This window comes from Oncorhynchus nerka, linkage group LG10, assembly GCF_034236695.1.
Source record: "Oncorhynchus nerka isolate Pitt River linkage group LG10, Oner_Uvic_2.0, whole genome shotgun sequence".
NCBI lineage: Eukaryota > Metazoa > Chordata > Actinopteri > Salmoniformes > Salmonidae > Oncorhynchus > Oncorhynchus nerka.
Genome location: NC_088405.1, coordinates 38,425,585 through 38,453,233, shown reverse-complemented (window position 1 = coordinate 38,453,233; position 27,649 = coordinate 38,425,585). Strand labels below are relative to the sequence as shown.

The 27,649-nt window shown below is 44.6% G+C and overlaps 1 protein-coding gene across 1 annotated transcript in view; it reads right to left on the bottom strand.

Moving 5' to 3' along the window:
* Positions 1 to 27,649, bottom strand: part of LOC115134910 (adhesion G protein-coupled receptor A3-like) — a 277,905-nt gene that overhangs the window by 24,748 nt on the left and 225,508 nt on the right. Inside the window, exons 15-16 of the mRNA XM_065023285.1 lie at positions 7,632 to 7,759; positions 1,850 to 1,973 (exon numbers count right to left, since the gene is read on the bottom strand). Of these exons, the coding sequence (XP_064879357.1) occupies positions 1,850 to 1,973; positions 7,632 to 7,759 (252 nt within the window). The remainder of the gene's footprint in view (positions 1 to 1,849; positions 1,974 to 7,631; positions 7,760 to 27,649) is intronic.

Genomic DNA, 27,649 nt, shown 5'->3' with positions numbered 1-27,649 from the left:
TGCATGTCATTCAGAGCACACGTTGCCAATGCATCCATGTGGACGGAAAAATCTGATGGGGAATATGCTAATCATGTGCCATTACGCAGTGGGGGAGCAGGTGGGTCGATAGGGGGGGGGGGGGGGGGGGTTTCAAGCCGCAACACCGGCTGAACTGTCACACAATGTAGTTGTCGACGCTTGCTTGACGGGCGCGGCATGAACCAGAGGCGCCTAGCCTAGCTAGCTGTCTCTCTGTCCGAGCCAACCCTCCTGACAGGCAGCCAAGGCATGCCAGGCACTGTTGGCTTCCATGAGCTACAGTGAGCTACGGTGATCGATGTGTTTGGCTCCACACTGAGGTGGACTCATTGTGTTTTAGAACAAGAAGATGTCTAAAACTGTTGGTGACAGGAGGGCGAGGCAGCAGCCCCGGGGGTCCCGGGTTCACTGACGGACTTGGTTCCGACCAGAAAAGAATAGAGGGTGAGTTTGAAGCCTTCGAAACCTCAACTGAAAAGGTAGAACGAGAGACAAGCTGGCTAAATGCTCCACACGCTGAGGAGAGATCGCAGAGGCAAGATGACGTGTTCAAATGGACGTATCTTAACTCTTGTTTAAACCTACAGTGTCATCTAGCCGTCAATCTCTCAAAATGTAGCCATGTGCCTGGTCTTCATACTCCTTATTTTGTCAAGACACGATTGACGTTTTAACTCCACATCAACCAGTATCCATTCTTTGTAACGTCTTCCTATCAATCTCCCCCAAAACAACAATGGGCATGCATACCCGAGTCTGGTTTTCTTACTCCTTATTTTGTCAAGACAAGATTGAGTCTATCGCTAACCCTGAAATCAAAACTCCCCAAAAACCATAATAACCCTTTCACACGAGTATCAGTCAAGCCAAAGATTGACTAAGAGGTAAGCATCTCTATTCAAAAGCTGAAACCTCTCTTACCTGATGTCTACAACCATCTGCTTTATCTTTAAGTAAGGACTCAGGATACACCTCAGGTCTTGACATGCACCACCAATTAGCCACCCCAATGCTATCCTTCCCCTCGCTGCCTCCAGGCTCGGCCCTAAAAACAGTACGTATGGCAGGATCCTCTCACGTTGACACATCTCCCCTGATCTCTTCCATTTTCTAACATCTCAGAGCTAAGCGTTAATGCTCCCAGCAGGAAAGAAAGCACTCCTGTGACCCGTTAGCTAACCCACACCGGCATACAGGCCTCGTAACCAGCCGCGTCCCGCAGCGCTTACTGGTGCCTGTGTCTCGCTCTCTCTCCACCTATCTCTCTCCCTCACTCGCTCTCTCTTTCTCGTTCCCTTTCTCTCGCTCTCTCTGTATTTTCTCATTCTCGTTCACAAGCCTCAGGCTAAGAGACGGAGGTGCCACCTACGGAGGAAGAGAGAGCCAAGCGGTAGGCAACATCAGTAACGGCAGCCATACTCCTACTCCCCTTGAGACGACGGCAAAACAACACCATCATTAGGACAACAAACTGCCAGGTAAAAATCCCCTGGGGGCCAGGTCGGGAAACCCCTGGAGGGACAGGCAACCTGGCTTTCGTCACAGGATAGGTACTGCCAGCCAATATGTTAATAGGAAACGCAGAGGAAGACAGCTAGCTAGATAAAGTATTCATTCATCTACTGTAGGGTAGGCAAATTAAGCTGGATGGACTGTACTGTACTGTCGAACACTGTGTAGGGAGAGAGAGAGAGAGAGAGAGAGGAGAGAGAGAGAGAGAGGGAGCTATACGTACTGCACTGTGCACTCTGAGCACCTCAATAGACATTCATAATCATTTCCACCGGAGAGCTTTGAGAGGGCGGAAATGAAAAGGCAGTGCACTTACTGCTTGACAGATGATGGGGTATTTGATTCGATTGATGCCTCCGGCAAACACAGTGAAGGTCAGAGCCGTGTGGAAACAGAAGTTGAGGAGCATGTGCCATCCCTTCCGACTGATGCGGATTGTGCTGCCAAAAGAAAAACCCACACAGTCAGTCAAATAAATATGAATAGCACAGAGAATCAGGGGAATGGATTACAGATTGATGGAGAGGATGTTGAACATTTTAGAGTTTTCAAAATACCCACTTCAATCATGCAGGTCATTTATTAGGATATAAGGGGATGAGAAATATGGGGATGAGGTGAAAATCTGGTGAAATGCAATGTACATATCCCCTGAATTAATACACAGATTTTAAAGCACAGCCATGTCATGCAATTCATCGTTCAGATCATATACAGGGAAGAACAGAAAACAGATGGGATGAGAAAATAGAAATAACGTGATGAGGTGAAAGTCACTCTCTGCCACATGGCCTCAAATTCCCAGAAGGTCTGGATTATTGAGTCATTGTTAGTTTTACACTTAAGACATGACTCTGCTGTCCACATTTTTTTTGAATTTAGTCTCGTGTAATACATCCTATACATTTGTTTATTCGGGATTAATTGTCCATTTTTGTTCACCGCAGTTATGTTATGTTCCAACATTCCCTCCACCGTGTGCCAACATCAGTTATTTTTAAGTCTTGGTTCCAATAGTTGTCAGTTGGATAGGCTCTCTGCAAGGTTTCGTGTATCTTACCTGTCATATGAATATCATTTTCTGACTCAAATAGGAATTCCTTACGATTGCTCTGATGTCCAAAATATTTCAAATAGGCATTTCTTCATATCAAAGTTGCATGTGAAGATATACATTGGTACCTCCAGAACTGCTTTTTAAAATTCTATCATGGAAATACATGTTTTTCCTATTACCAAGTGATCTATGCCTTTAGTTTTCCATGTGGACCAATTTATTGGTGGATTCTGAAAAACTATCCGAGTATTGTTCATAGGTTTGTGTTTTAACCTCTTCAACCTATGGGGGCGCTATGTCATTATTGGATAAAAAGACGTGCCCGTTTTAAGCGCAATATTTTGTCACGAAAAGATGCTCGACTATGCATGGAATTGACAGCCTTGGAAAGACAAAACTCTGACGTTTCCAAAACTGCAAAGATATTATCTGTGAGTGCCCCAGAACTAATGCTTCAGGCGAAACCAAGATGAAGTTTCATACTGGAAATGCCCCAGATTCTGAAGGCGCTGTGTTCCAATGTCTCCCTATATGGCTGTCAATGCGCCAGGAATGAGCCTGCCCTTTGTGTCGTTTCTCCAAGGTGTCTGCAGCATTGTGACGTATTTGTAGGCATATCATTGGAAGATTGACCATAAGAGACTACATTTACCTGGTGTCCCGCCCGGTGTCCTGTGTCGAAATTATTGCGTAATCTGTAGGTCCATGCGCGTTCCATTTCTTCAGAAGAGAAAGTCAACTGACACGAAGGATTTTATCGTCGATAGATATGTGAAAAACACCTTGAGGATTGATTCTAAACATCGGTTTGCCATGTTTCTGTCGATATTATGGAGTTAATTTGGAAAAAAGTTTGCGTTTTAATGACTTAATTTTCGTTTTTTTCTTACCCAAAAGTGATGAAGAATGATGAAGAAAACGGACCGATTTGTCAACACAAATAATATTTTTTGTAAAAACGGAACATTTGCTATCTAACTGAGAGTCTCCTCATTGAAAACATCTGAAGTTCTTCAAAGGTAAATGATTTTATTTGAATCCTTTTCTGGTTTTTGTGAAAATGTTGCATGCTGAAAGCCAGGCATAAATCCTATGCTAGGCTATCAATACTGTTACACAAATGCTTGTTTAGCTATGGTTCAAAAGCATATTTTGAAAATCTGAGATGACAGTGTTGTTAACAAAAGGCTAAGCTTGAGAGCAAATAGATTAATTTCATTTCATTTGCGATTTTCATGAATAGTTAACGTTGTGTTATGCTAATGAGCTTGCGGATAGATTTACACAATCCTGGATACAGGTTTTTTTCGTAGCTAAACGTGACGCAGAAAACGGAGCGATTTGTCAACACAAATAATATTTTTTGTAAAAACGGAACATTTTCTATCTAACTGAGAGTCTCCTCATTGAAAACATCTGAAGTTCTTCAAAGATAAATGATTTTATTTGAATCCTTTTCTGGTTTTTGTGAAAATGTTGCCTGCTGAATGCTAACGCTAAATGCTACGCTAAATGCTACGCTAGCTATCAATACTGTTACACAAATGCTTGTTTTGCAATGGTTGAGAAGCATATTTTGAAAATCTGAGATGACAGTGTTGTTAACAAAAGGCTAAGCTTGAGAGCAAATAGATTCATTTCATTTCATTTGCGATTTTCATGAATAGTTAACGTTGCGTTATGGTAATGAGCTTGAGGCTGTAGTCACGATACCGGATCCGGAATGGCTCGACGCAAGAAGTTAAGGGAGTGATAATTGGTTCTTGTAGAATACGTTTCAATGTCTTCCATATTTTTTTATAATGTTCTTAACTTTATCCTTTGAAAATAGACACGTAGACAGTTTCTGGGGATGAGCACGTGCAGCTTAAATATGTACCCATTGTTTCTCTTTACGGCATTTAACTATATCTCGTTAAAAGCCCATGATGGAACACTAGTCACTTTAATCATGTTTACGTACTGCTTTACTCATCTCATATCTATACTGTATTCTATTCTACTGTATTTTAGTCAATGCCACTCCGACATTGCTCGATCTAATATTTATATATTTCTAGATTTGTGCGTATTGTTGTGAATCGTTTTTTAGATACTACTGCACTGGTGGAGCTAGGATCACAAGCATTTCACTTCACCCGCAACAACATCTGTTAAATATGTGTATGGGACCAATAAAATTCGATTTGATTTGAAAATGTGATTTCATTTGATTTGGGTGGTGAGTCGATATAAGGTTAAAACCACCCTCAAACTCACAAAGTTGTAGAACCTTCCTTTTGATTCTAAGAGTTTTCTTTGCCCATATAAAGTCTGTTATGACCAAGTATACTTTTTCAAAGAATGTCTTTGAGGGGGGTAATTAGTATTACCGAAGATAAATGTAAAACCTTTGGGAGCCATGCCATTCTGAAGAAAGAGAGAGAGAGAGAGAGAGAGAGAAAGAGAGAAAGAGAGAGAGAGAGAGAGAGAGAGAGAGAGACCCTTAGGCATGGCACTTAACCTATATTGCCACTCTGTGTCCAGCAGTTGGAAAAAATACTAAGAATATGTGGGTTAGCCAATCCGGATGCAGCATCCAGGTCAAATAATCTATCTATCCAGTATCCTAAATCAGCATTATCCTCATCATTTTCACCAGTGCCATTATACACCAGGGGGAAGACATGTATAGGAAAGCAACCTCTGTCCAGAGAAAGAGAGAGAGAGAGCGCAAGACTGAAAGAGAGTAAGAGAGACCAGAGGAAGAGGGAGACCAGAGACCAGAGAGAGAGAGAGACCAGAGAGAGAATTAGTGAAAACAAGTGATAATGAGAGAGACATACAGACAGAGAGAGAGGGAGATGGAGAGAGCAGCAGTATCCTGTGAGGCGTGTCTGAGTTAGTGTGCAGTGTTATGTGCCAAAGAGGAGAGGAAGAACTGCTTTTTAGGTGCTAAACTACAACCAAGGAGGCTCTAGGAGATGGCCATAAATCACTGCAGCCTCTGCCTGCCTCCCAGTGCTTGTCATGGGCCTGGCTATGGGCTCTTATTGGGTCAAGTGCATTCACCTGGAACCCCTCCACTTCCTCGTTCCCCCGGGAGAGCATGTTGCTAAACTGACCTCTCACTTGTTCTCCTTGGCCCGAGGGGATATTCTCAAGGGTGAACTTGGGAGTCCAAATGGAATAAACCCTTGATAATAGGCTCACCAGCGTCACTATTCAGTCAATGCACACTCCCTTTGTTTGAAATACACTAATCTTATAGGAGTCAGTGAAGCACTGGAATGACCTCTACAGTACACGTGTGGCAAAACTGACCCCTTACTCGTTCTCCTTGGCCGAGGGGAGGGAACGTTCCGAAGGGTGAACTTCGCCCCTGTGGAATTAGCACTTGTGTTAGCTCACCACCTGAACTATTCAGTGGTGCTACACTAACTACACACTCCCCTTGCTTGGAATACACTAACGTTATGACAGTCAGTGACGTTATTTCTACACATTTAGGACATTTTTCTGATTTGAGACCTGCGTTCACAACTCAAGACGTTCGCGTAAATCGTTCACTGACATCAATGGGAGACTGGTGTGCACGGATCTCAATTCAGAATGTCGCCCTTAGAGCATTTCTACAGTAAGGAAGACACGGTTTGGCTATGTTGTTACGCCTTTGGACATGGAGGGAGGCGAGGTGTTGTAGCGTTGTACTCCTGCTGCAGCTGTGATACGATGGCTCGTTCCCTCTGAGAACAGGGTGTCTCCCGACCCGCAGTCGTGGCGCCGACGACGACATCACTCCTCCCAGACTGCAGTTACCTGTCTTCGTCGTCCATCTACCCTTGTGGACGGGGTTAGGTGACAACTTCGTGAAAACGACGCGCATAGATAGCTACCAACAATGACAAGAAGCTGCCAATGTGGGGAATTGTTAAGTGGCTCGTTTCATCTTGTTCTTAATACCATGTCTTGTTTTGAGGTGTTTTGACTGATTTTATGTCAATGCTAATATGACAAAAAAAAAATCGCTAGCTAGTTAACCTACAACTGTAAAAATGTATTTGAGAGACAACGAGTGCTCATTGTACGAATGTCTTTTCGCTAAACATTGGAGACGGAATATAGTTTACATGTTGCCAACAGCATAAGCCAAAACCCTGTCTGTCGCCCCATAGTTGCGCACACATCGGTTTAGTTTCTGAACAACCAACCCGTCTATAGCCCTTCATTTAGTCAATATCTCCTTTCCCTCTCTTTCTCAGAGTGGCCTCATAATGATGCCAAACTTACATTTGCTCATAGATCTTCACGACCCATTACACTTATCTACTTCCCATCAGAACCGAAGGCAGTATCAAAAAGGTCTCGTTTATTTCATCTGTCGTGTCAGAGACACGGAACAACTTTCTTTTTGGTCTTTTATCCTCAGCACAGTGAAGGTATAGAAGGAATGAATGCTTGTCACATTCGGTCGCTTACTCCATTGCTCGTGAGTGACTAACAAAGACTCAAAAGGGAAAATGAGGCCCGAACAAATAACAAGCTATCCATGGTTGCCTGGAGACCACACTGGATCATCAGTAGAGGACGACTAGACGGAGGGACATATAGCACAGCCCCCGGGGATTCAAAGACCATACGGAGAGAGGTGACCGAGGTGGTCTGGCCATTATGGAGTAGGGGTAGTTTGACTCACGCACGCGCACACATCCCTCTAAACCGCACTGAGATACACAGGCGCCCGCACACATCAATCCTCCAGTTCAGGTGTCTGAGTCAGGCCCACAGCGGCTGACTCACAACCCAGGAGCATGACGGAGGGAAATGAAGAAAGGAAAAATCCCAAAAAGGAGAGGCGGTGTGTTGTGATGGATACATGACCTGGATGTGTGTGTGTTTTTACCAAGCGTGGTTAGTTAACTGAAGATGAGAACTCACTTCAAATCCTTTTCAACACAGAACTAAACAAACAGACACACACATACTGTACACATGCACGCAGACAGACACATATCCCCCCCCCCCCCCACCACCACACACACGGTATTCCAAGGGTTTATACCTGTGGTGCACGACATAGGTGATGATGGAGGCGAAGAGGCAGAGCAACATAACGGCCGTGCAGGCATACACGACCGGGTGCAGAAACTCCCCAGGGTATGGGGGGAAAGAAAGCACCTTCTTCAGATCCTAGAAGAGAAAGAGAGAGAGAGAGAGAGAGAGAGAGAGAGAGAGAGAGAGAGAGAGAGAGAGAGAGAGAGAGAGAGAGAGAGAGTATATAAGATTTTGCAATTGTACTCAATGCTTTGAATTGAGAGAGAAATGGACATGGAGAAGAGAGACAACGAGACAGTGGGGGGGAGAGAGTGGTGGAGGTGGGCAGAGAGAGAGAGGGGGGGGGGGGTGAAGAGAGAAAGATACCAGGGTCAGACACAACATATGGTATCGTATTTCACATACTATTCCGAAAAACAAACAATGTACTGAATGTGACAGTCTAAGAGCAAAGAAAACGAAGTGGACCTCATGTGTATGCTGTATCTGGGCAACCGAAAACAAAACACGCGCGCACAATGCTCATTACCACATGAACAATGGTCCACAACAACAACAAAAACGTTATGTCGTGCAAACCATTCTCCGAATTTGCAAAACACACGTAGCGCTCACGGGGAGCGAGAGAATCAGCATGACTCTCTCTCTCTCTCTTAATGTCATACTACTAGAGTAGCAGACGCTCATTAGGAAAACTTCAACATCACACTGCATCTGTGCTACACATCTGGAAGCATATTATTGCCCTTTACAGGGCCTCACACAGGAGCGTTACTATGCTGTCACGTCACACTGAGAGCACACACATCATCGTGACAACTATGGACATGATTCTCTGGGAATGAGTTTGCTCCTCTTTCAGGGTCGGGTAAACATACGTTCTTCCACCGTCATATCCATCAAGAAATAAGAACGTTAGCCGAGCTCCGTGGATTTGGCTGCACTGTGACCCTTCGTAAAACGGCATGGGGCAGTTGAAACCAGTAGCGAGGTGAATAGGAGGTGAGGACCAAATGTTTTCACATCCCTCCACTTCAAGACACATGAAAGTTAGTGCCATTGATTTGGCTGCACTGTGATCAACGCAGCCGCAGAACTGAATGGGCACCGTCGGAGGCCTGGTGTGGGAGTGAGCAGGGTCGGCTCCGTAGCTCCGTGTCTCTATGATGCCTCGTCCGTGTTCATGGCCGTGAGTGTATTCTACACAGCTGTCCTTCTCTATCACCACTTCCCCTGACCAGCTAACCCACAGGCTCACACAGGGACCGGTAGGGGCCGCTAGTGGCCTGTGGGGGCCCGTGACCCTGCTGTACTGTGTGACAAGCACTAATAGTCAGGGCTGGAGGGTAAGAGGGCTATGGCCAGAGGCGGATCTGGATCTCTTACAGATATGTAACAGTGTGACAGGGAGAGACGACCACGCAGAACATCACCAGTCAGTTCAATGGAGCCCGAACTGAAAGAGGCAGAGGGATAGCAGGGAAAGCGAGTGAGAGTGAGGAAGCTGGAGAGGATGCGGGAGAGAGGAGATGAGGGTGAAATAGAGAGCGAGATAGAGAATTTGTCTGTGGAAGGAGGGGGAGAGAGCGTGAGAGGGCAAGGAAAAGAGAGGCAAAGGAGAGGGAGGGCTGATTGCCAAGTACAACTACAATTCTCAGCTATAGCATATGACCATTCTGAAATGACGGGACCTTTATTTATCCGCCCAGAGTGGTTAAAAGCACGGTGAAGGGCGAGTTCCCGGGGTCAAAGTGTCTCATGGGACATATCGACATCATTAGATCATCATCACTGAGGCTATAATGATAACTGAGACTGCTGTAGCTCCTGCCTCTTAGCCCCTGAGCCTTTACACCATATTCAGCCATTTACCACTTGACCGACTGAACCAATCAAAACTACTCGTCGAATGCCCTCATATTGGATTCAAGGATCCTCCTGCTAAGTAAAAATCCATATATACCCAACTAAATCTTTATACCCTATCCATATATAGCCTGCTGAGAGTATCCCCATAACTCCAGGAGCAGTCCTAGTATCTGAGAAATGGCGCTGCAGGGGGGACTTCAGCTCACGGGGCTGCCGAGGACTGGATTTACTGCTGTGGGGTGAGGTGATTGGAGGAACACTAACAGTCATCCGACTGGCTCGGGTCAAACGGTAGGAAGGGGCTCAGAGGAGAGGAGGGGAAAGGGGAGGGTAGGAAAGGGAAGGTGGGGGGGTGGATGAAGAGAAGAGAAAAGAGCATGGAGAGGTGGAAGAGAGGAGATGAAAAGTGTGCAATGTATGGAGGGTTAGAAGCAAAGAAGAAGGGCAAGATGGAGGAGGAGTGGGGGAGGAGGGAGATGTCACTTTCACCAGACCGAGAAAAATTGTGAATCACACTGCAGGGTGCATGACTGCCTGCTTTGAACAAATAGTTCTCAGCGTTGCCAGTCCCAGTGTTAAAACTCCTGGGGAGATGCAGGGAGAGACAGAACTCTCATACAGTGGACAGTTGAACAAAGACTGCAGGGTGATTGATGCCAAATACTGGCGCATCAACTCCCCTCACAACCGAATGATCCCATTGGTCGAAAATCAACGTCCCAGGAAATGGAGAAAAAGACCTGCATATTCTCCCAATCGCAAAACATCCTTTTATCATTATCATCGCTGGTGTTGTCTCGACACTCTTAGAAAAACCTCAGATAGATAGTCGGCTGTCCCCATTAGGATAACCTTTTGAAGAACCCTTTTTGGTTCCACGTTCTACCTCGACCAAACAGGGTTCTACCTTGAACCAAAAAGGGTTCTCCTATGGAGACAGCCGAAAAACCCTTTTGAAACCCTTCTCTCTTTTTTTCCTAAGAGTGTAGTTGCTTAACAGACACATAATGCAATATCCATAACCATCATAGTTTGCCTGTAGGGGGAACAAAAAAATACAGCATATCCCAAATTGTTCATATAGCAGTGATACTGAGTGATGTCTCCTTGCAATACCTTGTAGCACCAGGCTCTGAACAATTCCCATTCCTCACGTATTCTTCCCAACCCAGCGCTACTACCAGCGTCAGATAAGAACAGCAGCGAGCCAGTTTCCAATAGGATTCTTCCATCCAGACCACTCTACAGCTATTATTATCATTATTACTATCGTATTACATCAGTGAGTGTTGCTTGGCTGCCTGTGTGGACATTATTAGTGTGTTTAGCGGGGCCCCTGTCCCGGCCCTGACAGCACAAATCACCACAGACTGAGCCACATTATACCGTGCCCAGGCCGGCTAAACCTATTCTGGATTAGCCACCATGTTCAGTCTAAGCACGCTCCGTTGTCCCTTTCCCCTCTGCAGCCAAACAGCCTCTTTATCCCATGTCTGTGTTGTCCCTACACATTTAATCCACACGACACGCGCTCTCCCCCACCATCCCCGAAAATCAGATTACTCGTGTTAATTAAACCCGGCCCAATCCAATCCAATAATCTCAAAAGATCCCAGTTACACTGAACATCGAGAGATCATGGAGTCAGTGGGGTCTGGGAGGTGCTGTGCTAAAATGGTGTCTGTATACCAATATTTATTTTCATGAGGATTTAAAGGATTATGGTCAAACTGAAGTGCATGCGCTCAATTATCTCTCCCTTGTTCTCCCCCCATTTACATTTAAGTCATTTAGCAGACGCTCTTATCCAGAGCGACTTACAAATTGGTGCGTTCACCTTAAGACATCCAGTGGAACAGCCACTTTACAATAGTGTATCTAAATATTTTAAGGGGGTGAGAAGGATTACTTTATCCTATCCTAGGTATTCCTGAAAGAGGTGGGGTTTCAGGTGTCTCCGGAAGGTGGTGATTGACTCCGCTGTCCTGGCGTCGTGAGTGAGTTTGTTCCACCATTGGGGGGCCAGAGCAGCGAACAGTTTTGACTGGGCTGCGCGGGAACTGTACTTCCTCAGTGGTAGGGAGGCGAGCAGGCCAGAGGTGGATGAACGCAGTGCCCTTGTTTGGGTGTAGGGCCTGATCAGAGCCTGGAGGTACTGAGGTGCCGTTCCCCTCACAGCTCCGTAGGCAAGCACCATGGTCTTGTAGCGGATGCGAGCTTCAACTGGAAGCCAGTGGAGAGAGCGGAGGAGCGGGGTGACGTGAGAGAACTTGGGAAGGTTGAACACCAGACGGGCTGCGGTGTTCTGGATGAGTTGTAGGGGTTTAATGGCACAGGCAGGGAGCCCAGCCAACAGCGAGTTGCAGTAATCCAGACGGGAGATGACAAGTGCCTGGATTAGGACCTGCGCCGCTTCCTGTGTGAGGCAGGGTCGTACTCTGCGGATGTTGTAGAGCATGAACCTACAGGAACGGGCCACCGCCTTGATGTTAGTTGAGAACGACAGGGTGTTGTCCAGGATCACGCCAAGGTTCTTAGCGCTCTGGGAGGAGGACACAATGGAGTTGTCAACCGTGATGGCGAGATCATGGAACGGGCAGTCCTTCCCGGGAGGAAGAGCAGCTCCGTCTTGCCGAGGTTCAGCTTGAGGTGGTGATCCGTCATCCACACTGATATGTCTGCCAGACATGCAGAGATGCAATTCGCCACCTGGTCATCAGAAGGGGGAAAGGAGAAGATTAATTGTGTGTCGTCTGCATAGCAATGATAGGAGAGACCATGTGAGGTTATGACAGAGCCAAGTGACTTGGTGTATAGCGAGAATAGGAGAGGGCCTAGAACAGAGCCCTGGGGGACGCCAGTGGTGAGAGTGCGTGGTGAGGAGACAGATTCTCGCCACGCCACCTGGTAGGAGCGACCTGTCAGGTAGGACGCAATCCAAGCGTGGGCCGCGCCGGAGATGCCCAACTCGGAGAGGGTGGAGAGGAGGATCTGATGGTTCACAGTATCGAAGGCAGCCGATAGGTCTAGAAGGATGAGAGCAGAGGAAAGAGAGTTAGCTTTAGCAGTGCGGAGCGCCTCCGTGATACAGAGAAGAGCAGTCTCAGTTGAATGACTAGTCTTGAAACCTGACTGATTTGGATCAAGAAGGTCATTCTGAGAGAGATAGCGGGAGAGCTGGCCAAGGACGGCACGTTCAAGAGTTTTGGAGAGAAAAGAAAGAAGGGATACTGGTCTGTAGTTGTTGACATCGGAGGGATCGAGTGTAGGTTTTTTCAGAAGGGGTGCAACTCTCGCTCTCTTGAAGACGGAAGGGACGTAGCCAGCGGTCAGGGATGAGTTGATGAGCGAGGTGAGGTAAGGGAGAAGGTCTCCGGAAATGGTCTGGAGAAGAGAGGAGGGGATAGGGTCAAGCGGGCAGGTTGTTGGGCGGCCGGCCGTCACAAGACGCGAGATTTCATCTGGAGAGAGAGGGGAGAAAGAGGTCAGAGCACAGGGTAGGGCAGTGTGAGCAGAACCAGCGGTGTCGTTTGACTTAGCAAACGAGGATCGGATGTCGTCGACCTTCTTTTCAAAATGGTTGACGAAGTCATCTGCAGAGAGGGAGGAGGGGGGGGGAGGGGGAGGAGGATTCAGGAGGGAGGAGAAGGTGGCAAAGAGCTTCCTAGGGTTAGCGGCAGATGCTTGGAATTTAGAGTGGTAGAAAGTGGCTTTAGCAGCAGAGACAGAAGAGGAAAATGTAGAGAGGAGGAAGTGAAAGGATGCCAGGTCCGCAGGGAGGCGAGTTTTCCTCCATTTCCGCCCGTACACATGCATACGACAACGATACAGAGACTCACAGGAACACATACACATTAACGTCCCTTGGCGGACTGGCCGAAGGGCTCCCGGCTCCATCCAGCACCATTCTTTATCATCCCTGAGCAGCCGTTCTGGAACGGAACTGGAAAGTGTGCAAATCAAACCCATCTACAACCATCCAATAACACCCAGGGGAGCAGGTCCGGTCAAACTCCCTCCCTGGACAAATCACATTTGATTTGTCACATGCTTCGTAAACAACCGGTGTGGACTAACAGTGAACGGTGACTGACAGGCGATGATCCCGAAAAACCATCATGCAACATTTGTTTCTACAACATTTCACTGGTGGTTGTGAGCCGAATGCTCTTATAACCGCGGAGACGGAATAAGACCGATAGGATCAAGCTGTTGGCAGAGACGTGCACATAAAGCACACTGTTGTTTGTGTAATGAAATCAAGTTCAATCAAACATCATATTATGGACCATTATTAGATGATGTATCTCATTTGGAACACAGTGAAACGTCCTTCCAGACATCGTTATTTAAGGGTCCTGTGTATAATTTGTGCTCGATTCCTCTACTTACACATCAAAGGATACGGTTAACATCATGTCCCCAGAGTCTCTTCCTCTGCCTTAGATTAAAAAGAAGTAACATTTGCTGTGTATCTGAATTACGCTGAGTGTACAAAACATTACGAACAAACTCTGAGACATAGACTGACCAGGTGAATCCGGGTGTAAGCTATGATCCCTTATTGGTGTCACTTGTTAAATCCACTTCACTCAGCGTAGATGAAGGGGAGGAGACAGGTTAAAGAAGGATCGTGTGTGTGCCATTCAGAGGGTGATATTAAAATATTTAAGTGCCTTTGAACGGGGTATGGTAGTCAGTGCCAGGCGCACCGGTTTGAGTGTGTCAAGAACTGCAACGCTGCTGGGGTTTTTCACGTTCAATAGTTTCCCGTGTGCATCAAGAACAGTCCACCACCTTAAGGACATCCAGCCAACTTGACACAACTGTAGGAAGTCAACATGGGCCAGCAAACCTGTGGAATGCCTTTTGACACCTTGTAAAGTCCATGCCCCGACGAATTGAGGCGGTTCTGAGGGCAAAAGGGGGCGCAACTCAATCTTAGGAAGGTATTAGGAATGTTTTGTACACTTAGTGTATACTGTACCACTCTAGTTACTGCAGTCTCTTTTCTTAATAGACTTGAAGCTATGAGCTTAAGTGACCTATACTAAGAGCTCTGTGGAGTGACCTTGGCCCCTGTGTGCGTGTGCGTGCGTGCGTGTGTGCGTGCGTGTCTGCGGCAGAGCCCACTCACGGTTCAGCATTCCACAAAGTTACTCAACCATGATTACAACTAAAGGATGTTGAAGGAATGGCTGTAGGCTGAGAGTTCCTTACCTAAATGAACAAATGAAACAACCTGAACCACGTCTGAATGACAAAATAAGATGACTTCCCCATTTCACTAACCAAGCTTTGTCTCTCAACCTACATATACATAGAACCCACATGACCTGTTGAATACCTTGTCAAACTATGATAACAGCTATACTTGAAAAATGCAGTGCTTTTTCTAAGAGGATAATCTATTGCCACATTCACATGGTGTCCTGCCCGGTGGAGAGCTGGCTGGTGGGCGCAGTCTGGGGCTGAGAGTGAGAGGAGGGTGACTCATCCCCTCTTTACTACACAGCCGTCTCAATGGAGGTATCTCTGTATGCTCTCTGCACACACACACACACACACACACACACATGTTCCTTACACCTTCTGAGACCACATGTTGCTCAACACTTAGGAGAATATGGACAACATCAATCTCCTCCCTCACTGGTTGATACACAAAACTGCAATTTTCTTCTAAAGTGCCCAACAAAGAATAACAATAACACTCCACAGGTTAAAGGGATACTGCAAGATTCTGGCAACTAATTCCATTTTTCCACTTTGTAAACATGACAACATCACAATGATGTCAAAGTTGTTTTCTACAAATGATTTGTCTGCTTTCTACAATGTGTTTCCAGGCCACTAGTGTAAATTTGACGAAATAGTCATTAGCCGCCGTTTAGAAAAGACTTGGCATTTACGATCATCAATATGCTGCGGCATTTGTAGAATGTTGATAACAATGGCAACGACGCGACCGAGTGACGGAGGTGCAACCTATGTTTACCATGCCCATATATATATATATATCACTGCACATTTCTATGTTCTGCACTGAAACGGAAAGGAACAAAAGGTATTTTGAAAATCCGTCGCTATGATGTCATTGGGAGGAATGCTTTTTTTTTTTTAACTGTGATTTTCAAAAACTACAATGTGTTTCCAGCCAGGGAGGTGGCATTTTCACATTAGAAGACTGGCATGCTGCTGGAGATAATGAATATGATGTTAAAAAGTAAAAAGTGCTAAAATGTCCCTTTATAACAATAACTCAGCTAGTGCAATCAGAAAGCTCACCAGAGAGACTTCCTCTTGTCTATTCCTGTTCAACACATTTGTTTCTCGGTCTCCTGAACCAACAGAGGCCTCCAATGGCATCCGAGTGCCGGCCCATAAAAAAGCACTGCAATGTAATGTTAGAGCTCTGATGACTCTATTACGATCATCATAAAAACCACATTGTTTCCAAAACACTTCAGACTGAAATTTCCTAGAGCGGAGGAAAGGCTTGTCAAAGACTAGACACTGCTGAATCCCCAGCAGGGCCAGACCATAACTAGCCTACAATGATGTGTGGCAGCAATACACAACTTGATAGGTCTGGAAGAGAAAAGAGAGCAGGGAAAGGCAAAAAAAAGTGTTTCTGTGCTTAAATGTGTCCTATTGCATATGTCTAAGTGCAGCATGTCCATGTGTATTTACAGTGTGCGTGTGTGTGTAGGCTATGGGAGTGTACGTTCATGGCTGAGAAACTTCTGCCTCACACCTTCCGACCCCCTATGCTTTCCCATTTCCCACCCTCCCTCCCTCCCTCCCTTCCTTCCTCTGCAATCTTCTCTTCCATTTTTTGATTATGGATTGCATGACAACAAGGCCAATCCCATTTCACACCCTGACAGCTCTGCTACCTGCAGCCATTTAGGCCTAAGTGGCTGCTCCATCTCATCCTGCTCCCATTTACATGTTTGGGTCTCATTATGACATAAGGCAGGCAGGCAGGCAGGCCGCCACATAGTGTTTGGATGCGAAAAGAGGAATTTCACTGGCCAGATTAGTTTTCACCTTTGATACGGGAGCGTATCGCTCACCCAGTGGAATGGGATGCGGGGTGGGGGGAGAATTGAGTGAACTTTGAAGTTTAAACCGTGGAGGTGCAATGCCTAACCTGACCTCCGGAGAAATACTCATGTGAAACATGACTCACACACACTGGCGAGCACAGCCCCGACACACACATCCGTACTTCGTACACACAAATGGCCCCCTTTCTCAGCTAGACACAAGAACAAACACACACGCACGCACACCGAAATAAATGGTACGAGAGCTGTTCAAATCAAAGAAACATAATCTCTCAGCATTTTACTCAAATATTCCTGAAAAACACATGATTATAATCCACTTTTCTTCCAAGCACAGCCATGCTCTCTACATTCATGTAAACTATTACTGTCAGGTCAATGAACATAAACACACATTGCCATAAGAGAGTAAGTCTGTCTGGCTAATTTACTTTTATCCCATCACTTGCTGTGTTTGACCCAAGATGAGCTACCCACGTCAACTCAAATAACTATGCCTTGCCTCGGCAACCCTTCTCATAACAAATAATGTACATATATTTGAAGTCAGAAGTTTACAGACACCTTAGCCAAATACATTTAAACAATTCCTGACATTTAATCCTAGTAAAATGTCCTTGTCTTAGGTTAGTTAGGATCACTACTTTATTTTTAGAATGTGAAATGTCAGAATAATAGTAGAGAGTTATATTTATTTCAGCTTTTATTTCTTGCATCACATTCCCAGTGGGTCAGAAGTTTACATACACTCAATTAGTATTTGGTAGCATTGCCTTTAAATTGTTTAATCTGGGTCAAAGGTTTCGGGTAGCCTTCCACAAGCTTCCCAAAATAAGTTTTAGCCCATTCCTCCTGACAGAGTTGGCGTAACTGAGTCAGGTTTGTAGACCTCCTTGCTCGCACATGATTTTTCAGTTCTGCCCACAAATTTTCTATGGGATTGAGGTCAGGGCTTTGTAATGGCCACTCCAATACCTTGACTTTGTTGTCCTTAACTTCTTCGAGATAGGGGTCGCTCTTTTAATTTTTGGATAAAAAACGTTCCCGTTTTAAACAAGATATTTTGTCACAAAAAGATGCTCGACTATGCATGTAATTGACAGCTTTGGAAAGAAAAAACTCTGACGTTTCCAAAACTGCAAATATATTATCTGTGAGTGTCCCAGAACTAATGCTACAGGCGAAACCAAGATGAAGTTTCATACAGGAAATGCCCCAGATTCTGAAGGCGCTGTGTTCCAATGTCTCCTTATATGGCTGTGAATGCGCCAGGAATGAGCCTGCCCTTTCTGTCGTTTCTCCAAGGTGTCTGCAGCATTGTGGCGTATTTGTAGGCATATCATTGGAAGATTGACCATAAGAGACTACATTTACCAGGTGTCCGCCCGGTGTCCTGTGTCAAAATTATTGCGTAATCTCTAGGTCCATGTGCGTTCCATTTCTTCAGAAGAGAAAGTCAACTGCCACGAAGGATTTATCATCGATAGATATGTGAAAAACACCTTGAGGATTGATTCTAAACACCGTTTGCCATGTTTCTGCCGATATTATGGAGTTCATTTGGAAAGAAGTTTTTTTTTTTTCTTACCCAAACGTGATGAAGAAAACGGAGCAATTTGTCAACACAAATAATATTTTTGTAAAAACTGAACATTTGCTATCTCTCAGTTGAGAGTCTCCTCATTGAAAACATCTGAAGTTCTTCAAAGGTAAATTATTTTATTTGAATGTTTTTCTGGTTTTTGTGAAAATGTTGCATGCTGAATGCCAGGCATAATCCTATGCTAGGCTATCAATACTGTTACACAAATGCTTGTTTAGCTATGGTTCAAAAGCATATTTTGAAAATCTGAGATGACAGTGTTGTTAACAAAAGGCTAAGCTTGAGAGCTAGCATATTGATTTCATTTCATTTGCGATTTTCATGAATAGTTAACGTTGTGTTATGCTAATGAGCTTGCAGATAGATTTACACAATCCTGGATACAGGTTTTTTTCGTAGCTAAACGTGACGCAGAAAACGGAGCGATTTGTCCTAAACAAATAATCTTTCAGGTAAAACTGAACATTTGCTATCTAACTGAGAGTCTCCTCATTGAAAACATCCGAAGTTCTTCAAAGGTAAATGATTTTATTTGAATGCTTTTCTGTTTTTTGTGAAGATCTTGCCTGCTGAATGCTAACGCTAAATGCTACGCTAGCTATCAATAGCTATCAATACTGTTACACAAATGCTTGTTCTGCTATGGTTGAGAAGCATATTTTTGAAAATCTGAGATGACAGTGTTGTTAACAAAAGGCTAAGCTTGAGAGCTAGCATATTGATTTCATTTCATTTGCGATTTTCATGAATAGTTAACGTTGCGTTATGGTAATAGGCTTGAGGCTGTAGTCACGATCCCGGATCCGGGATGGCTCGACGCAAAAAGTTAAGCCATTTTGCCACAACTTTGGAAGTATGCTTGGGGTCATTGTTAATTTGGAAGACCCATTTACGACCAAGCTTTGACTTCCTGACTGAAGTCTTGGGATTTTGCTTCATTATATCCACATAATTTTCCTTCCTCATGATGCCATCTATTTTGTGAAGTGCACCAGTCTCTCCTGCAGCAAAGCACCCCCACAACATGATGCTGCCACCCCCGTGCTTTTGATTGGGATGGTGTTCTTCGGCTTGCAAGCCTCCCCCTTTTTCCTCCAAACATAATGATGGTCATTATGGCCAAACAGTTCTATTTTTGTTTCATCAGACCAGAGGACATTTCTTCAAAAAATGCGATCTTTGTCCGCATGTGCAGTTGCAAACCATAGTCTGGCTTTTTCATGGCTGTTTTGGAGCAGTGGCTTCTTCCTTGCTGAGCAGCCTTTCAGGTTATGTTATACGTTCATCTCTAGGAGACAGAACGCGTCTCCTTCCTGAGCGGTATGACGGCTGCGTGGTCCCATGGTGTTTATACTTGCATACTATTGCTTGTACAGATGAATGTGGTACCTTCAGGTGTTTGGAAATTGCTCCCAAGGATGAACCAGACTTGTGGAGGTCTACAATTGTTTTTCTGAGGTCTTGGCTGACTTCTTTTGATTTTCCCATGATGTCAAGTTAAGAGGCACTGAGTTTGAAGGTAGGCCATGAAATACATCCATATGTACACCTCCAATTGACTCAAATGATGTCAATTTGCTTATCAGAAGCTTCTAAAGCCATCATTTTCTGGAATTTTCCAAGCTGTTTAAAGGCACAGTCAATTTAGTGTATGTAAACTTCTAATCCCACTGCAATTGTGATACAGTGAATTATGAGTGAAAAAAATCTGTCTGTAAACAATTGTTGGAAAAATGATTTGTGTCATGCACAAAGTAAATGTCCTAGCCGACTTGCCAAAACTATAGTTTGTTAACAAGAAATGGTCGAAAAAACGAGTTTTAATGACTCCAACCTAAGTGTATGTAAACTTCCGACTTCAACTCTACATTATCTGAGAGGAAACATCATTAGTTCACATCCATTCATTGTTTTAAAAGTCTTTAACTACATAAAAACAGCCACGGCAAATGATTCTCCAGAGCAAGCCTCACCTCTGACCCTTCTGAAGTACAGTGAGACACACACAAACTGTACATACAGGCAGACACAAACACGCCACAATTACATTTTTATATTTGAATTCTTGCTGAGTGAGAAGACATTCAAATGGTGCTTAATGGACCTAGCCACAGATACACCCCTCCCCTTATCTCTCTCCCTTCAAATTAGACAAGTCTCAATTCCTGAAGGGTGCATGGGGTGACGTCACATCAATACACAGGCTCTAATTACAAGGCAGCATCCAGCTGTCCATGCCTCCTCCCAACATTGTCCAAGCATTGGCTCAACATTGTCCAAGTGTTCCAGGGGAGAATTGTGGTCCCGTATGGCTCAGTTGGTAGAGAATGGTGCTTGAAATGCCAGGATTCTGGATTCAATTCCTGGGGCCATCCATACGTAAAATGTATGCACGCATGACTGTAAGTTGTTTCGGATAAAAGTGTATTATTATATTATATATATTATTACATATTAATAAGCACAGAGCACAGTCTTGGCCTTGCCTGCTGCACAGAAGGCATTCACAAAGAGCACAGGTCACGCTGATGTGGTTGCTGTGGAACTGTTTAGTCCCATTGCTCTGGAAATGGTATTGTGATTCCGGGTTCAATCAGATTCATGTCCACTGGAGAGGAGTTGGGGGTTGTGCTGTAGACCTACTCTTAGATATTCACGATCCACATCACACACAGGCGTTCAGGAGCTCAAATCACCTTGCCTGACGATCAAGGTTCTAATACTTTTGCCGTTTAATAATAGGTTGTATTTTTACAAGTTTTTAGATTTTGATTTGAAATTCAGTTTAGTTTCAGTTAGTTTTCCAACTTGATTGACATTTTTATTTAGTTTCAGTTTGATAAAAATGTTATATTATATTATTTCGTTTCAGTTTTAGTGTTAGGGAGGCTCGGAACCATTTATGTATTGTAGGCCTATAGGTATTTTTTTTGGGGGGTCACTTCTTGCCACTGTGGGACAGTAATACAGTTGAAGTTGGAAGTTTATATACACTTAGGTTGGAGTCATTAAAACTTGTTTTTCAACCACTCCACAAATTTCTTGTTAACAAACTATAGTTGTGGATTGTCGGGTTAGGACATCTACTTTTTGGATGCAATTGTTTACAGACAGATTATTTCACTTATAATTCACTGTATCACAATGCCAGTGGGTCAGAAGTTTACATACACTAAGTTGACTGTGCCTTTAAACAGCTTGGAGAATTCCTGAAAATTATGTAATGGATTTAGAAGCTCCTGATAGGCTAATTGACATAATTTGAGTCAATTGGAGGTTTACCTGTGGATGTATTTCAAGGCCTACTTTCAAACTCAGTGTAGCTATTGTAGCCCTCCACAAGTCTGGTTCATCCTTGGGAGCAATTTCCAAATGCCTGAAGGTACCACGTTCATCTGTACACACAATAGTATGCAAGTATAAACACCATGGGACCACGCAGCGGTCATACCGCTCAGGAAGGAGACACATTCTGTCTCCTAGAGATGAACATACTTTGGTGCGAAAAGTGCAAATCAATCCCAGAACAACAGCAAAGGACCATGTGAAGATGCTGGAGGAAACAGGTACAAAAGTATCTATAACCACAGTAAAATGAGTCCGATATCGACATAACCTGAAAGGCTGCTCGGCAAGGAAGAAGCCAGAAGGGGACAAAGATCGTACTTTCTGGAGAAATGTCCTCTGGTCTGATGAAACAAAAATAGAACTGTTTGGCCATAATGACCATCATTATTTTTGGAGGAAAATGGGAAGGCTTGCAAGCCGAAGAACACAATCCCAATCGTGAAGAACGGGGGTTGGCAGCGTTATGTTGTGGGGGTGTTTTGCTGCAGGAAGGACTGCTGCACTTCACAAAATAGATGGCACCATGAGGGAGGAAAATTATGTGGATATATTGAAACAACATCTCAAGACATCAGTCAGGAAGTTAAGCTTGGTTGCAAATGGGTTTTCCAAATGGACAATGACCCCAAGCATACTTCCAAAGTTGTGGCAACAAAGTCAAGGTATTGGAGAGGCCATCACAAAGCCCTGACCTCAATCCTATAGAAAAGATGTGGGCAGAACTGAAAAACGTGTGCGAGCAAGGAGGCCTACAAACTCAGTTACACCAGCTCTGTCAGAAGGAATGGGCCAAAATTCACCCAACTTATTTTGGGAAGCTTGTGGAAGGCTACCCGAAACCTTTGACCCAAGTTAAACAATTTAAAGGCAATGCTACCAAATACTAATTGAGTGTATTTAAACTTCTGACCTACTGGGAATGTGATGAAATAAATAAAAGCTGAAATAAATCATTCTCTCCACTATTATTCTGACATTTCACATTCTTAAAATAAAGTGGTGATCCTAACTGAACTAAGACATGGCAGTTTTACTTAGATTAAATGTCAGGAATTGTGAAAAACTGTGTTTAAATGTATTTGGCTAAGGTGTATGTAAACTTCCAACTTCAACTGTCCATAAGGTGATGGGTCAGGATCATAGATGATGATAGACATAACATCTCTGTATCTGTGCCATGATGCCGTCTGTGAGAGCATGTGCAGCGTCATTGAGGCCATCTCCATCTTGAAAGTAAATTTTCTTCTTTACAAGTCAAATGTATTGGCTGATCCCTCCTGATGACCCGGCTGTCACGACTCCAACTGAGTCATCAGGTCATGCCAACCCGGTCATCAGAAGGCATCAGCCAATCAATTTGGAAGTCCTACCCAGTTGACTAAATCAAAGCGGCGAAAGTCCTCAATGGCGCTGCCCATCCTAACACTGGGTTTTGGTCACTACAGGACACCATACAAATCCATTGCCAGGACATTGTTTTAGTTAGGTTCAAATTAGAAATCAATCCTAATGTGACTTGGATTTAAAGGATAAGCCCCTAGACAAGAAATATGGCGTAAGGAAACTCTCTTGCCAATGCTTACACCAATCCAATGCTTTTGTAACTTTAGTAGTAGATGTAAGAAGAATCAAATACCTTTGCCTTTATCTGACAGAAAGAGAGAGGGGGAAAACAAATTAAGTCATGGCACATTTGACATGTTACGTTTATGTAATATTAAACATGTATCACTGACTAAACCCTTCAAATAGGGTCAATAAAAACAGCTGCAACAGCAAATATATAAGCAATACAACACTGCTACACAAATCTATCAGTTCATAGCCAGCCAGCGTGTGTGTGTGTGTGTGTGTGTGTGTGTGTGTGTGTGTGTTTCTGTTCAACCAAACAAGATTTTCTGGTTTATCTTCAATAAGACTCTGTGTTCCAGAGAGGTGGTCATTCAGTTTCTCATGCCTGACGACAGTTGACCACAGACAGAGAATATTCTCTCCGCGAATGCCTGGGATACATGGGCAGAAACCAGATCCAGCGCCACAGGGTGAAGCTTAGGATAAACAACCATTCTTGCCTGCCAAAGCTGGAGAGGTGACTCTGGTCAACACGCCCCTCTTTACCTCTTCCAAGTATTTCCGCAGATCACACATTGCACTTAATGCCCTGCCAGATTGACCCTCCAGCTGGACAGTTGACCTCAGACCCAATCTTCAATGCGAGGAAGCTATATTTCTGAAGCACTGTGGTCGAGATGCTTGCTGAATTCATCGTGCTGGCATCTTCCTGGTGTCCTGCTGCTTCACTGCTGTGCTCTCTGATTTGTTCAAGTAAAGCAAAAGACTCATCAGTGGTTCCATCTCTGTTTAGCAAAGTGCCAGAGACACATTTGGGTCCATCAGGCAAGCTGCTGCAGGGGTTGGTTCAAAGTTGGCTGCCAGAGGATTCAGTATGCATGCGAAGCACTCACACAGTGACTTCAGGAGGACCTGTGCCAACTGTTTTGCAACAGTAGTTGACTGAAGGTTGAGAAGGCATGGCACCACATCAGAGAGTGACTGGCTTTCAGTTTGAATTTGGTCGGTGTGGGCCAACTTCACAAGTTGGTCAAGCTTGGCCCAGTCACGCACCGTGCTCGCCCTACGATTTCTTCCCTGTTAGTTAGTGATAGCTAGTGATAACGATGCACAAGCTAGGCTTATTTGAAACATCGGCATCTATTGCCAGCATTTACCCACCAGATACAGAAGCTCGAAAACCCCATCAGAAAAAAAAGCTTCAAAACCCCATTCGATTTCTGCTCAAAGTTTAGAAAAGAAATAACCATAATTTAGGATGGTTTTTATAAAAATGTAAAACATTTGTAGTCAAAGATAGTTTTAGTTTTTACAATGTTTTTAATTTAATTTCAGTTTTTTTTTTACTCCCTTTTTCTCCCTAATTTCGTGGTATCCAATTGATAGTAGCTACTATCTTGTCTCATCGCTACAACTCCCGTATGGGCTCGGGAGAGACGAAGGTCGAAAATCATGCGTCCTCCGATACACAACCCAACCAAGCCGCACGGCTTCTTAACACAGTGCGCATCCAACCCGGAAGCCAGCCGAACCAATGTGTCGGAGGAAACACCGTGCACCTGGCGACCTTGGTTAATGCGCCCGGCCCGCCACAGGAGTCGCTGGTGCGCGATGAGACAAGGATATCCCTACCGGCCAAACCTTCCCTAACCCGGACGACGCTAGGCCAATTTTGCGTCGCCCCACGGACCTCCTGGTCGCGGCCGGTTACGACAGAGCCTGGGCGCGAACCCAGAGTCTCTGGTGGCCCTTAACCACTGCGCCACCCGGGAGGCCCACATTTCAGTTGATTTATTTCAGTTTACTAAATTGTTTTTCAAAATGTTGTTTTTATTTTGGTTTTCATTTACTCTAATAGCCTTGCTGATGACTCACACTGAATTATTTCTGCTGCTCTATCGATCGCTACATACTTTAGTCTGAATCTGTCATCTTTGAAGTCGTTTCTGGTTACGATGGCCGTTGTACAAAACACAATCATCAGCAATTGGACCAGAGTATCAAAGCCAATTGTGAATTTTCAAAACTTCACTTTACCCACATTTGTTCTGGCTCTGGCCCAACCCATCGGTTTCTGGGACCAATTAGACGGTTTGAATGTGTTCACATTCTAGAAGGGTCAGGGAGGGAGTCCAATCCAGACTCATTGTGGAGAAGAAACAACCGTTTGGCTGGAGCAATGAGTCTGGGAACCCTGGCCCCTTGAGGCAGACCTGCAGCCAGCCAGTGCTGAGCTGGATCACACTGTACATGGCCCTAATGGACGCAAAATAAGCTCGAAATGTGTTCGTCTAGATCAGCCAGCATGTGTAAATAATGTGCTGTCCGTTTCGGTTAAAGCGATACACAATAGCAAGAGCCATGCCCAAGCCCTTCTCCAATCGAAACTAGCCTACCTGCTTCATTTGTTTCCCGCGATGTGGTGAGCCTCATTCACTGAGGCAGCTACTATCTGTCCCGGGATATTGCCAAACCCTAAAGTCTGAAGAGCTGCTGCATGGCGCCTAGCGAGGTTCCCTTGACAGTTTGAAGACAGCCCACGAAGTGGTTAACCCTTATGGCTGGGAGCGCGGATAGTCCCGGGCTTGTGGCTGTTCAAATCCCTGCTGTTTGTTGCTATTTCCATTCGTCCTGCAAGCTGTGCTGGCTGGAATTGCCAGTGTTAACCTACCATGCTACCATGACAAAGACCAAAGCATCAAGTGTTGTGTCCAAATACTGGTCGAGCCAACTAATAAAATAATGGACGATTTGACCAGAAAAGTCCAGAACCTGAAGAATAGTTTGCAGTACTCTAAGGGTCAGCTCAATGAGTGTAAACAGGCCAATCAAGGCTGAACGACATTGTTGTGGACGGAATTGCAGAATCACCACATGAGATCTGGACGGAGTCTGAGGACAAAGTGAGGGAAATAATCACTGAGAAACTGAAGACGGGTCACAGGAAGACTGAGGTGGAGTGCGCCCATAGGACTGGAAAACTGGCCCAAGTGACAGGCCCAGGCTGATACTGGTCAAGTTCCTGAGGTTCAAGGACAAGGTAATTGTTCTGAACAGAGCCAAGAAATTGAGAGGAACGTACATCTTCCTCAATGAGGACTATCCTGAAGCTGTGCACCAGAAGATCAGAGAACTTGTCACGCCCTAACCATAGAGAGCCCTTGGATTCTTAATAGTAGTTTAGGTCAGGGTGTGACTAGGGGGGTGTTCTAGAATGTGTATTTCTAAGTTGGTGGTTTTGTATGCTTCCCAATTAGAGGCAGCTGGTAATCGTTTCCTCTAATTGGGGATCATATTTAGGGAGCCCTATCTCCCACCTGCTTTGTGGGATATTGTTTGTGGTAGTGTGTTTGGGCACTACGTCGGCGGGGGCTTTGTAAGTGTTTGTTTAGTTTCACTTTGTATTAAAAAGATGTGGAAATCAATGCACGCTGCACCATTGGTCCGCTCATTTTGAAGTTCGTGACAGAACTTATCCCAGCCATGAAAGCTGCCAGAGTGCGTGGAGACATTACTTACATCCACAATGACAGGCTCATTGTCCACCCTCCCTCCAAAAAGCCTGGAAGGGATGAGAGAGCCAAGCATGTGGGTTCACAGCTTCAACCCCCGCAGCACACACACACACCAACTAGTTAATCGACTTCTGATTTTTTTTCTGTTGCTTTGTTTATTCTTTTCCATATGTCTATCTCTGATAAGCTACACAGGAAAGGGCAAAAAGTAGCCCATATAAATATGTGTAGCCTTTACAAATAAGCTGAATGAAATCAATAACTTGCTAACATCAGATAAGATTAATATATTAGCCATTTCTGAGACACTTAATTATTTTGAATATACAGCAGTAGCAATACAAGGATATAACATCTACAGAAGAAACAGGAATGCCTGTGGGGGAGGTGGTGCTGTATATATTCAGAGCCTTATTCCTGTAATGCTTAGAGAAGATCTCATGTCAAGTTTTATTGAAGTGTTGTCATTGCAGGTTCACCTGACTAATCTAAAGCCTATTATTTTGGGGTGTTGCTACAGGCCACAGAGTGATAACCATCAGTATCTAGGTAATGTTTGTGAAATGCTTGATAGTGTGTGTGGGGTGACCTGAACATTGACTGGTTAGCAACTAGCTGTCCTCTCAAGAGGAAGCTTCTAACTGACTAATGCCTATAGTATGACCCAGGCTATCACTCAACCAACTGGAGTGCATACCAATAATGTTGAATCTGTGACATCCACTTTTATTGATCATATCTTCACGAATGCTGCAGAGCTTTGCTCCAAAGCTATATCAGTTCCCATTGGCTGTAGTGACCGTAACATTGTGGCAATAGCAAGGAAAGGCAAAGTGACAAATGTTGGGCCTAAAGTCATTTATAAGAGATCATACAAAACGTGCTCTCGGGACTCTTATGTTGAAGAATAAAACGTATGTTGGTCTGATGTGTACGAGGAAGTAAGTCCAGATGCAGCACTGGACGTTTGTAAAATGATTTATGCCAATTGTTGACAAGCATGCACCTCTTTAAGAAATGAACTGTGAGAACTGTTCGAGCCTTG